The 12,928-nt window shown below is 36.1% G+C and overlaps 1 protein-coding gene across 3 annotated transcripts; it reads left to right on the top strand.

Moving 5' to 3' along the window:
* The first annotated feature begins 6,115 nt into the window (after positions 1 to 6,115).
* Positions 6,116 to 12,909, top strand: LOC113864961 (ubiquitin carboxyl-terminal hydrolase 16-like). Of its 3 annotated transcripts, XM_027499233.1 has the most exons (12): positions 6,116 to 6,853; positions 7,187 to 8,663; positions 8,747 to 8,835; positions 9,080 to 9,165; positions 9,281 to 9,443; positions 9,536 to 9,656; positions 9,842 to 9,999; positions 10,132 to 10,216; positions 10,307 to 10,519; positions 11,568 to 11,629; positions 11,925 to 12,371; positions 12,453 to 12,829. In XM_027499233.1, exons 1-12 carry the CDS (start codon positions 6,567 to 6,569, stop codon positions 12,679 to 12,681), a joined length of 3,417 nt encoding a protein of 1,138 aa, XP_027355034.1. In that variant the 5' UTR covers positions 6,116 to 6,566; the 3' UTR covers positions 12,682 to 12,829. The 3 variants fall into 3 exon arrangements, with proteins under 3 accessions (XP_027355034.1, XP_027355032.1, XP_027355033.1); XM_027499231.1 differs by having other exon boundaries at positions 6,119 to 6,853; positions 11,925 to 12,870; XM_027499232.1 differs by having other exon boundaries at positions 6,121 to 6,853; positions 7,214 to 8,663; positions 11,925 to 12,909.
* Positions 12,910 to 12,928: the final 19 nt, after the last annotated feature.

Here is a 12,928-nt window from a genome sequence, read left to right as displayed (position 1 = left end):
CTACTTATTACGCTATCAATATAATATAATATTAAAATAATCTAAGTAGTAAGAAAGTCACACGTATGAGTTTACGTCTGTTCACATAAATAGAAACTAAATACATCATCTGCATCAATTATCCAATTACATATATACATATCATTTGTCAAAATATACAGTAATATAAACATATACACATAACTGAATTATATACAAAATAAAGTGGAATCACGATATCAGAGACAACAACCAAAAACTGACCTTACAGGCTTTTCCCTAGACCCATGATCATGAAAAATATTATTTCCTCCAAAAGTTAACGATTAAGAATTTTGACCAACTCTTCTCTCAGTCACTAGTAGTTATACCTACATATATGTATAGGCTATTCTTTACTCATCCCTAGCCTACTTTCATTTCCCACTAGGTTCCTACTTAGAGGAGGCAAGACTAGGAGGAAGTCCGGCATGAGAAGCAGTCTTCTTCCTTCTAGTAGCAGTAGGGGTGTTTGAGTAATGAGAGGAATTCAGAGAGTCAGAAGAACTAGAGGAAGTCGAAATGGAAGTGGATGAGATAGATATGTTTTTGGGTAAAGGTATGTTCGCTACATTGGGTCGTACTACAGGCGGTACATAAGGCCCTAAATATCTAAGAAAATTCGGGGGTAATATTGGGGGCGATAATATAGGGACAGGAAGTGGGACATGGGGTCTCATAAACTGTACTCCAAGAGGAAATGAAAAAATAAGTCTCATAGGTACCCTGATGGGAATGAGGTATGCTCGTGGGTTTAGCCCGTTTCTATCTAACAAAAAGGTAATAGTGCTAGTATGGGTGAATTGTTGTTGCTCTCAATCATGTGCCCATCTTCCTTCAGGATCATACTGGTAAGGTGGTCAAGCCATCTGTGTCCTTACCTACTAAACATATTCACATGTAACACACATAGCAACTAAAAGGGTGAGACAAACCTATTTCAACCAAAGTACAGTAAAAAACACGTCAAGATATTTACAATTATCATAGCAAATAGCAAACAACTCAACACACAATGTACATGTCATGTATGATTCTGTGCATCACCTAGTTAATTGCTATACTAACATATGCATGTGGGCCCAAACCATTTTTTTTTTCTTTCTGGGAAGGATCAGGAGTTCATTGCCACCAACTATTCTTGGTCATAACCATCTCATTAGATAGTTTCAAAAGTATAGCTCAACTGATTCTGAGAATCCATCGAATTTTGTCAGGATAGTCCGATTTTGCAGTGAGAACCGACAACACAGGGTTGTGAGCCCTGACCTTTGCCCGGCTCAATCACACCCGACTATCCTTAAGACTAACCTGGAGTCTCTCCTAGATTTCGTATACTTCCCATCCAACACCACCATCATCACATGCTTATGATGCATGAACCTAATTTTAGTCTTTTAATTAGGTATTAAACATTTCTTTTCAATCAACAACAACATATGTTCCACTGACAATCCGATAGAGTTTCCGCTATAATTCAGATATTTCTAAATTTTCTACTCTCTGCAAAACAGTCAGAAAATTCCAATACACTTCTAATTTTAAGTAGAGACTCACTACCACTACCACATTTCACAACTTTCCAGCTATTTCAATGGCTCTCAAATACTTTTTTCCAATTATCACCACATTTCAAAATACTCATTTAAAATAATATTTTAAAATGAATTAAAATCTTTTAAATTATTTAAATATGTATATAGGTATATTTTAAATATATAAAAACTATTAAATAAATTTAGATCAAACCACTTGAAATTAAAGAAGATTTTTAAACAATTATTTTCTTAAGAAGAAAATTAACCACAATTCCATTTCTTAATTTCTAAAACACTTTTTAAAACCCATCAAATTTTATCTCAAATCTTTTTATTTTTTTTAATAGCTTTATTTTACAAGTCTCCAATTCCTTTCAACTTTCAACATACTTTCTATATGCTCACTCCATATGAATGATAGGTCATTCCTCAAGTATTTTAGGCAATCAATTATTTATACTGAATTCAACAAAACAATTATCATAGAAGCATCATCACCCATAAAATCAATCTCAAAAAGGAATTTCAAATAATTGTACACTAAGTATGGAAATAATTATAAATTCCTTCAAATAATTTATACATACATAGCAAGGAATAAAACACCCAATCTCCCAACGTTTTTCTACTATACCCTTGAAAATAGATATGTCCCCTGTTACTTTGAAGTATATACCGATTTTTCTCACCAACGTTTTCTTTCCACCATTTCTTAAATCACGATCCTAACCAAATAATCAAACATAATCATGATCAATGTTAAGAGGCATTAATCATCCAACCCTCTACTAGTGAGTTAAAACTATCATTTTTTAATTTTCGTTAAAATGGCTTACGGGTCTTACAATTATTTTCTATAATGTAAATGGAATATTATAAGCCTAAACGATAATTGTAAGCTACGTGCCGTGTGTTGTGAAATGGAATGTGGGCTGTGTGCTGTGTGTAAGCATGATTACTGCATGCGTGAATGGAATATGTGTGAATGAGCGTGTTAGCGCCATTGTAATGTGCTGTGAATGGTTCAACGATATATTGGGAGTGTGAAAGATGAGGATGGTAGAAATATCTTAAGGAGAAGGGAGTGGTGGTGACACTGACTGTGGAACGAGTGCACCACGGGCTACAAACTCTCTTCCTGACTAGACTTCTGACCACTATCCTTGTTGAACTACTCGTGATTGCCCACGTGAAATTCATGAGGCGGGGGTAACCAGCGACCATTCATGGTAAAAATTTATGATCACAGTGCCAAAGTGGATGTGGCTAGCGTGTGTGCATATAGGATTATTGTTAATTGTAATTTTGAATGTGAAATGTTGTTAGTGTCGTGAGTGCATTGATATTGAATGACAATGTTGTCTATGTTTGTTTATGCATAAATGTATTGAATTTGATTTGGAGGTGAGACTCTATACCCAGTTGTGTGTTTTGGTATTGTAAAGTACTCACCCTTACATTCATTTTTCAGGTAACCAAGACGATCAGCACCAGACTCAGTGAAAGGGGTGGATGGAACTGCTATAGGACTAAGATATAAATTTGAAAATAGTATTTAAAAGTGTCCTGTAGTAGTGCTTTGATGAAATTGTAACCCCTTTTTCTTATTTTGAAATATTTGATGAAATCATGGGTTAAGAACTTTATTTGAAATGGAACTCGGAGATAAAAAAAACATACTACAATTTCTCGTTCCTCTTCTGAAGCTGAATATCGTGCCTTGGCCTCCACCACTTGTGAACTTCAATGGCTAATTTCGTTGCTACAAAATCTTTATGTTCCTCATATCACTCTTGCTCTTCTCTATTGTGAGAGCCAGTCTGCAAGGCATATTGCTTCTAATCCTAGTTTTCATGAGCGCATCAAGCACATCGACATTGACTGTCACATTGTCTACGAGATGCTGAACGACAAATTATTTCATCTTCTGCCTGTGTCTTCTTCCAATCAAATTGTTGACTTCTTCACTAAGCTTTTGGAAACAACCACTTTTTAGACCTTGATGTCCAAGCTAGGAGTATCCATCCACTCTCCAGCTTGAGAGGTAGTAGGACATATTTTTATGTTATTTTATTGATTCCTTATTGTTGTACCAATTTGTTAGTTTGCTTTGATTTTATTACCTAGTTTGTCATTTTATTATTCTTTCTGTTATTTTTTAGTCAATTTATAGAACTTCTATAAGCTATAATTGTTTTATTAATTAATAAAAAAAAATTTATTCAAACATTTTAATAGTTTCTTTTTTTATTAAAAAAAAGAGGAAAAACAAGCTAGTTATTGAAACCATCATTATTAAAATAATACATTTCATGATTTTGTTTTGTGACGGCGAAAAGGAAAGCAAAATAAATTTCATTAAACCGGAAATGAATGCATTATAGATGGGGTGGCATAGTCGGTGCTCTTACTTTTCGTGTGAAATTGACATTAACTTCGTGCATGCGTGCGTGTCAGACTGTATCTATACGTAACAGTATTAGACTTCAACATATATTGGTTTAAACATTAAAGAAAAACGATCATGCCATTACTAGACATAAAGTTAATGATTTTTTTAGATGGGATTAAGAAGAGTATTTTATATAGAAATTATAATAAAAACAATGTACATTTACCCTCTTTTTTTCTGTTGCTTCAGATTTAAGAGAAATCTAAACGGCTTCAAAATCTTAATAATAGATAGGAAGATAAACCACATGAATTGGTTAACCCATAAAAACGAAAAATTGTGTTTTTGAGCAATGTTCTAACCAAAAAGCCTACCGAACGACGAACATCATCCCTTCACCCTTTAAGGAAGGTGTAATCTTGTAGGATCCTTCTTGCAACTTGCAAACCAAAGCTAACAATTCAGTAGGGGGCATTGCCCAACGTCGCATTCCAAGTAATAGGTAGGAATGAATATTCAATACCAAGAAAAAAAAGGAAGAAAAGTCTTGAACTAGACAGTGATATTATGTATATTATTTTTAATGTTGAATTTTGTTATTTCATTCTATTTTGCGGATCACAACTCACTGTTAAAATATGCTATTCTGATCCTTTTTTTTTATTGTAAAATACTTTTTCTTAGAGTTTTTAATAATCTTTATAGTAAGGTATCTTATAATTTTTATGATTTTTTATTTATTTATCTTTAATAGAGTTGATGAAAACTTATATGGGAAGAAATTGTTTTGTTATAACACATTTCAAAAGTTAAAAAATTAATTAACTTTAATTATTTCATTTATTTGTATAACTTAGTTAGATTGTCTTATAAAAAAAATATTAGAAAGAATGTTTATATTTTATATTAAATATTTACTTTTTAAAATTTAGAATAAGGAAATGGTACCGTAGTCAAAATAATAGTAAATAAACTTTACGACCTTGAAAATAGTATCGCAGTTAGATGTTGTAAATCATATTGAAATTACAAGAATAAGCGTTTCTTTAATATTTTTAATAAAAAATTATTTTCAAGATACTAAAAATTTCTGTTAAGAGAGCCTTATACCTAATGTATATTTTCCATTTATTTAATAACGGTTATTTGTGCTAACAACTTGGATAATTTTTTTTGCCTAATTAGGTAATTAATCATCACTTTTGTGTCAGGTTCTCGTGGGTTACGGAACCTATTCAGTTAGAAAGCGTGCGCGATGACGACACGATAATACCTGTTTGGTATTACAAAGTATATATTAGATGCAACGTATTTTGAAAATGAAACCCCCTTTAACCCTTCTTCCACTCAATATTTTTATTTAGCTAGTCTTTTATTTATTTATTTTAATACATGGTTACTGTCATACTTCATTTATCAATGGTCTTCGTCCAAAGTAGGAACAATGTTCAAGGCTAAACAACTTTTTGATTTTTCTTTCAATGGTTGGCGTTTATGTCATTTTCAAAGGCAAATCAAAGTCCAAAATGAGCAGGAAAAGTATTAAGCATTTAAAATTCCATTTAAATCAATTTCCACCTGACCCCAAAAAAAAAAAAAAAACCACTACGTACACGTACATTGTGTTTATTTAAATAAAAAGTCACGCATCTTATGCCAAAAATAACTGCAAGTAACCATTCCAGTAACTAACACACTCGTTTAATTAATAAATTCAAGTGAAAACAATATATAAAAAAAGGACAAGCCATGGTGAATAAAATAGAAAAAAAAATCTTAATAATAAAGTAAAGTATCCTTTCCCTATAATCAAAAGCCATGTTTGTGTATATGGCTTGTAGCGAGGCGCACCTAAGGAGAGAGTAATTACTTGCAAAATGGTTAATTCGATGGAATTGGAATCTCTTACATGAAAAGGAAGAAGGGAACTTAATGGCGTGTAGGGTCCACAAGGTAGGGCCCATCTCCACCGTCTGATCCCTGAATCCGAAACCATGAGAATCAATCCGTACTGGGGACACTCCAAATGAGGCCCCACTTTCACGTGCGTTGACAGGCAACCTTCCAAGTCACACTGCCCAGCTTTTTCCAGGTTCCACAGCGAACCGGACCGGACCGGACCGGACCGAACCGGTTTAGAGATTGGGTATGGGAGCATGAAACCAAGAAGAATTCGCGCTTTCCAACAACCAAATTCCTTTCCCTCGACAATCACTCTCTCATTCCGTAACCTTCAATATTTAATTTAATGTTACTCTCTTTATTTACATTTACCGCGTTTTCTTTTCTTTTTTCTTCATCCAAACCGAACAAAACAAAACGACCACGAGAACTGAGTTACGCTCCGTCGTTTTCAAATTCCACTGGCATCTTCAGTTTTCTTCTGAACGCGATCAACGTGCATTTCTAAATTACGGATTCGGCTTTCCTTGTTAATCTCACCGTCACGGGTTGCAGCATCTTCGTCGCCGTCCAATCAGAGAACGGGTTTGTGGGGTTGGGTTGAGGGGGGGTTTTCAGGTTGCTAAGCTGCCGCTGAACAATCTATGCGTGGTGGTGGTGATAGTAGCAGCTTAGGGTGTGTGGCTTCTGCTGGATGTGTGTCGGGTGCAGGATAAATGCGTGTCACCGGGGATCTAGGGTTTTCGAGCCTGATCCTTGTGGTGGTCTGTGTGGTCCTCCCGGTGATCGGTTTTCTAATTCGCCGTAAATGGCGTCTTTCGGTGGCTAGGAAGGAGGAGATCAAGAGGCTTTTGATTTTGGCCGCCGAGGAAACTGCCAAGGCCGAAAGAGAAGCGTCCTATGTGTATGTCACGCCGGTTACCGCCGCTGCGAGCAATCAATGCGCCGTGTGCCATTTTCCCGCCACCGCGCGCTGCGCTCAGTGCAAATCCGTTCGCTACTGGTGCGTTCACCGCCAGTTGTTTGTTCTTTGCTTCCGTTTTCAATTGTGCTGAACATTTCGAGTTTTTTTTTTCTCCTGATTACACGTCGCTGTGCAGTAAACTTATTAATTATTGTTGGGAAAATTGTTTTTGATCTTGTTTTCTGGAGTGCGTCTATTGAAATTCCTAAATTACATACTCCGAATTATGTTAAATTTGTATTTACTTATTACATGCGACGAAGATTGAGCTGACTGTGACATTCTGTGTTACCTGGGTTCCATTTCATTGCTTTTGTTTTTTTTTGTGTACTTTTTTTTTTTCAGAAGATAGTGTCATTAATATGTCTATAGTACACACGTTTGGTTGATGTGTTTCAGTTCTTTTGAGTGCCAAACTGTTCATTGGCGTCAAGGTCACAAATTAGAATGCCGTCCTCCTAGCACAACTCACCGGAGTGATGATGTAAGCAGTGAAGTAGTCGAGCAAGACTACTCTGGAATCCATGGCGAGAAGTCTAAAAGTGACAGTACAGAGTGTAAAACAACCTCCGAGAAAACCCCAATTTCTGATACCAGCTTTTCTCCAAAAGTTTCACTTGAAAAGGATGAAAATATTAGAGTTGAGTCCCTTGCGGAGGTAAATATAACAGATTCTAATTCTGAATTATCCAGTAACTCATTTTCTGGATTCTCAGCTTCCACAAATTCTAGCGATTCATCTGATGATTCCTCTGTCTGTGAGAGCATCATCTCAAATGAACATGACAGGCCAGAGGGACATATTTTTGTTGATCCCACCCTTGACATTCCTGATAACACTTCTGGTGATAATAACATGGGTGTAGCCATGTCTTCTTCACCAAAGTTTGCTATTTTGGTTGATTCAGTAGATGGTTTTTCTACGATGCACAAATTTAATCATGACAGACCTGGTTTTAGTAAAGAAGAGAGAAAACTTGCACCCAATGCTACTTCAGGTTCAAGTATGTGGAAGGGGAAAACAATTGAACCTTCTAGAGAGTTTTCTGGATTCTGGGACAAAACTCTTGATTCAAGGGGGATTGGTGAAGATGCTAAGTCTGACACTCATCCATCCCATTCTGATGAATCCATGGCCAAAAAGGCTGATTCTGGATCTTCATTTCACTTTTCATTCAGTAGTAACATGCTTCCTCTGCATGTACAAGATACTAAGGCCAAGGATTCTGTGTTGGATAATGCATTTCCAAACTGTGTTGGGGATAATATGCCATGTCCAGGATCAGCATCATCTGAGAATGACAGCATGAATTCTTCAAAGGTGAGGAATTTCTCCTTCATCAACAGCAGAGTCTCCAATGTTATGAACCATGGTACTCCAAGTGGATCTGAATCTGATCAACTGGAATCTAAGGACAGCTCTGGGCCACATTTATCTTCTTTCTCCCCTCATTCATCCAGTGTTGGCAAAGATTCAGGTTGTGCTGATGCTTTGAGCATCCATAACTTGCAATCAGTTGGCTCTGTGGTATCAAATCATATTGTGGACAAGTGTGGCAGCACCTTGAAATCTACTAAAATTAGATGCCTGACACGTGAACTTTCTGATTCTAATTTAGCTTCTGGAACTGAAGAGCATTCACATTCAAGTACAAAATGTGGGAATAATGGCATTGAATCTAGCACTCGAACTGCCACTTCCTCTCAGGTTTCCAGCTGTTCTGCCAATTCTAAGAGTGGCTTGAAAACATCTGTTTTAAAGGTTGTTGATCAGTTTAGGGGATCAAATTTGTCAAAGCACTTTCCATTAGCTGTTGGGAATGATATTACTGGAAGATACAATGACAAGGTGCTTCTAGAACAAACCTTTTTACATTCTTTTGTGCCTTGAATTAATGTTATTATGTTCCCTAACATTTACAGTTGCTGCAGGGTCTTTTCCCATATGAATTGTTTGTCAAGCTTTATAACTTGAACAAGGTGGAGTTTTGCCCTTTTGGTCTTATAAACTGTGGAAACAGGTAATTTGAAATTATTTATGATAAAACAGGTAACTTGAACAGGGTTCATGCTTGTAGGTGGATTTATATGTTTACAGATTACAGTGTCATATGCCATACCACCATATTAAATGATTGATGTGAATGGTTAGGTTGTTCCGTTGTTGAATTTTCATGTAGATTCAATTGCTCTTTCACTGTCCTCTGTGTAGGATTCACATTTTGGTTTTTTAAACTTGTCAACTTTATTTTTTTCTTTTTGCAGCTGCTATGCTAATGCTGTGCTTCAGTGCTTAGCATTTACACCACCTCTTACTGCTTATTTGCTTCAAGGATTACATTCTAAATCATGTATGTATGCAATCAGATTTTTCATCATGGAATCATCTTGTACCATATTTCTTGAATACTGTGTTGTAAGGTGTGACTGCTTCCCTGGGTAAAATACCTCCTATTTGAATTTCAGGTGTAAATAAAAAATGGTGTTTCACGTGTGAATTTGAAAGTTTGATTTTGAAGTCAAAAGGTACAAAATCTTCAGTGTCTCCTCTGGGCATAATCTCTCATCTACAGAATATTGGGAGTCAGCTTGGTAATGGCAGAGAAGAAGACGCACATGAATTTCTTAGGTATTTTTTACAGCTTTCAATTCATGTAATCTAGCATAAATATTGTTTTTTGATTCATTTTAAGTTAATCAAGCGTATGACATACTTAACAGGCATGTGATTGACACAATGCAATCTGTTTGCCTTATGGAAGCTGGGGCTAATGCATCGGGCTCATCAGAAGAGGACACTACTCTAATGGGTCTAACATTTGGAGGTTACATTCGATCAAAGGTAATTTTTTATTTCTACCTGAGAAAGTAGTACATAACTATCTATTATGGTTTTCTTTCTTCCCCAGACATTGGTGCAATAAAGTGTTTGGCATGGTTTAGAAATTGATAAATCTATTATTGTCATTATAACATCCGCTGATTGGAGGTAACAAGGACAATGAATATTCACTTAATATTTGGCAGATAAAATGCATGAAATGTGGTGGAAAGTCTGAGCGTCAGGAAAGGATTATGGATCTGACTGTTGAGATAGAAGGGGAGATAACAACCCTGGTGGAGGCCCTTCGACGGTTTACAAGCACTGAGACTTTGGATGGAGAAAACAAGTACCATTGTGTCAGGTTGGTTGATTTTTTGGTCCCCTCTTGATTGATGTCTTCATAGGAAGAGTTTGGGGTGTAATGCATTTTTATTTGTCATACTAGTACTCAAGCATTTCTCCCTATTATTAATAAACTATTTCCTATTTTAAGATGCAAATCTTATGAGAAGGCCAAGAAAAAGCTGACAGTTTCAGAGGCACCCAATGTTCTTACCGTTGCATTAAAGAGATTTCAGGTATTTGTGTTAAATTCAAAGACAAGATGTTATTACCTAAATTCTATGCTGCCTATACGCAAAGTTTACCTTGTTAAATCTATTTTGCAGTCTGGGAAATTTGGGAAGCTCAACAAGCCAATTCAATTTCCTGAAATACTTGACTTGGCACCTTTCATGAGTGGGACTAGTGATAAATCACCCATATACAGATTGTATGGGGTAGTTGTTCACTTGGATATCATGAATGCTGCCTTTTCAGGTCACTATGTGTGCTATGTGAAGAATATCCAAAACAAGTGGTTCAAGGTTGATGACAGTGTGGTAAGTCCTTCAGTTTGCATTTGTTCCCATATCTTAGGAGAAATTCTGTTATGGTTCCTAAATTTACTTCTGTAGGTTTATGTTTTTCTTAATTAGTACTTCCTCTAGTACATTTTATAAGGAACCTTTAACTTAATTACACAACCCAATAAAAGTAGTTAAAGTTAGTTGAAGTTCTTGATTTTCTAAAAATTATTATAATATGACAATTTTACCCTTATTTAATACCATTGTACCCAACCTCACTATCAACTTTTACTCTTCTTAAATTTAGCTTCTCATCAACTCCATTTATTAAGGGCAAATAGGAAAAACATAATAAATGCTTCATAGAAACTATGAAGTGCCTTATGAAAAAGACTACTAAAAGTTTCTAGAATGTGCCTTATGAAATGACCGGAGGAAGTATTTAGTAGTCCATGGTCCTCACTGTAAATTTCTTAATGTTCTTTTCTTGACCTGTATTGAAGAGATACAAGAACAGAGAAGAGGGAATGTTAATAGACTCCTCCAGGTGTTCCAGAGATCTTGCCTGAGCTCTCCCTCCCAATTACACTTCATAAGCAAAGACCCTCCCTCTATTCTCCCAGTTATACTCTCTTCTTCCCCCAAGTTACTGTTATATTTGTTACTTACTGATACAAGCCCCACTGAGATAGCTAACAATGTAAAACCTAAATTTTACTGAGCAACATGGTCCAAACGAACCCTAGTAGTAGCATAAAAAAACTGCAATAATTGCATCATGCAAGGCTAGACTAATGACAAAGGCAGGGGAATAGATCCTGGAATGAAAGCTCTGCTAGCCAATTTCCTCCCAGAATCATTTTGTTCTGGGATAAAATTATTCAGTTCTTTGAGTGAAGGTGTCTTCATATCAGTGTTGTATTACAAAACATAAGGAAACATACAAACATTTTTTGTGGTTATTACTTATGAGATTCCTCTCAGATGCACCCTTGCGAAAGCATTTCTCTAGATGTTGAATTGGTCTAACTAACAATATTATACTTGGTTTAACCATCTCCTGTATGTGTATCTGTTGCAGGTGACGGCTGTTGAATTGGAGAGAGTCTTGACAAAAGGAGCATATATGCTTTTTTATGCAAGGTAACCCGACTTTTTTCTTGTCTGACGCAGGGGTGGGGGTGGTAGAACAGAACCAGAGATTGAATTGGCGAGAGCTTAGGGTTATGGTTCAATGGGGTTCAACCTGGTAATTAATGGTTCAACCAAAAGTGAATTGAACAACGTAAGGAATAACTGGACCAGAAACGTAGTGGATTCACAAGTCTGACTTGTTGAACCGGTCACTTCTAAAAATATTGGGGGTGGCTGCAATAAAAATTTCTTTTAAATGCTCTTTCTCTTGTCAGCTTCTCTGACTAGTTGAATCACCTTGTAGGTGCTCGCCAAGGGCCCCAAGATTAATTAGGAACAGGATAATATCCCCAGATTCCAAAAGCAAAGTCAGTGGAAAGACTCTTACTACAAAAGCAAGATATATATCTACAAATTCTGGCACTGCTGAACATGTCAATAGTTTAATTTCTCCAGACGGATCACCTGCCTTAGAAACTTTCTATTCAAAGTTTCACCATCTGAAAAGGATTTTAGAAGAAGACTCATCTAGTGATAATTCATCCCTTATCAGCAGCAATTCTGATGAAGGTTCTTGCAGTACAGATAGTACCCGTGATTCAACCAGCACAGATGACTTCTCAGATTATATTTTTGGTGATTCAGGGAATGGCTGGAGTAGCATGTGGAGGAATTCCGATTCTGACTCATCCTCATCCTCTTCATCTTCTCCCTTGAACTCTCGACATTCACCCCTATCTGATATGGACCGGTATGATTCAGTTTCACCAGATGGATCTGGTTTGCGAATTCCCACAGTTTTAAGTCCAGTGATAGATGATCCTTTATACAGAAACAGACTGGCGGATGTTGAAAGGAGGGAGATAGTTGTTTCTCGTTTACATACTGACCCAACTTTACAAAATAGAAAGTTAGATAGTGATAGGATTAGTAGCAATAGTAGTAGTAGTAGTAGTAGTAGTAGTAGGGAGACTGACCCTTTTCTGAAACTAGGATCTAACCATTTTAATGATATAGGCTCTGGTGTATCACGTAGAAAGTCGAGGAAAAGAACGGATTGAAACTTTTGTCAGTAGGCGGAGCTCCGGAGCAGTAAATAATGAGGGATGCTCTACGTAATGTACTCTTGAAGGTGGCATTCTTTTTACGAAGAAATTTAGCTACATCATTTTGCCAATAACTTAACTAGATGTAGATATAGACTGCTGTAACTTCGTTATAAAAAATTCAATGGAATTTCTTTTATTACTAAAGATACAAATATTTGAAATAAAGAGTATTATTTTCTTTTACTTGCACTTGTGTATG

The sequence above is a fragment of the Abrus precatorius genome, unplaced genomic scaffold (assembly GCF_003935025.1).
Source record: "Abrus precatorius isolate BTA unplaced genomic scaffold, Abrus_2018 Scaffold4, whole genome shotgun sequence".
Lineage (NCBI taxonomy): Eukaryota > Viridiplantae > Streptophyta > Magnoliopsida > Fabales > Fabaceae > Abrus > Abrus precatorius.
The sequence above is the reverse complement of the archived record's forward strand: the minus strand, read 5'-3'. Positions and strand labels throughout refer to the sequence as shown.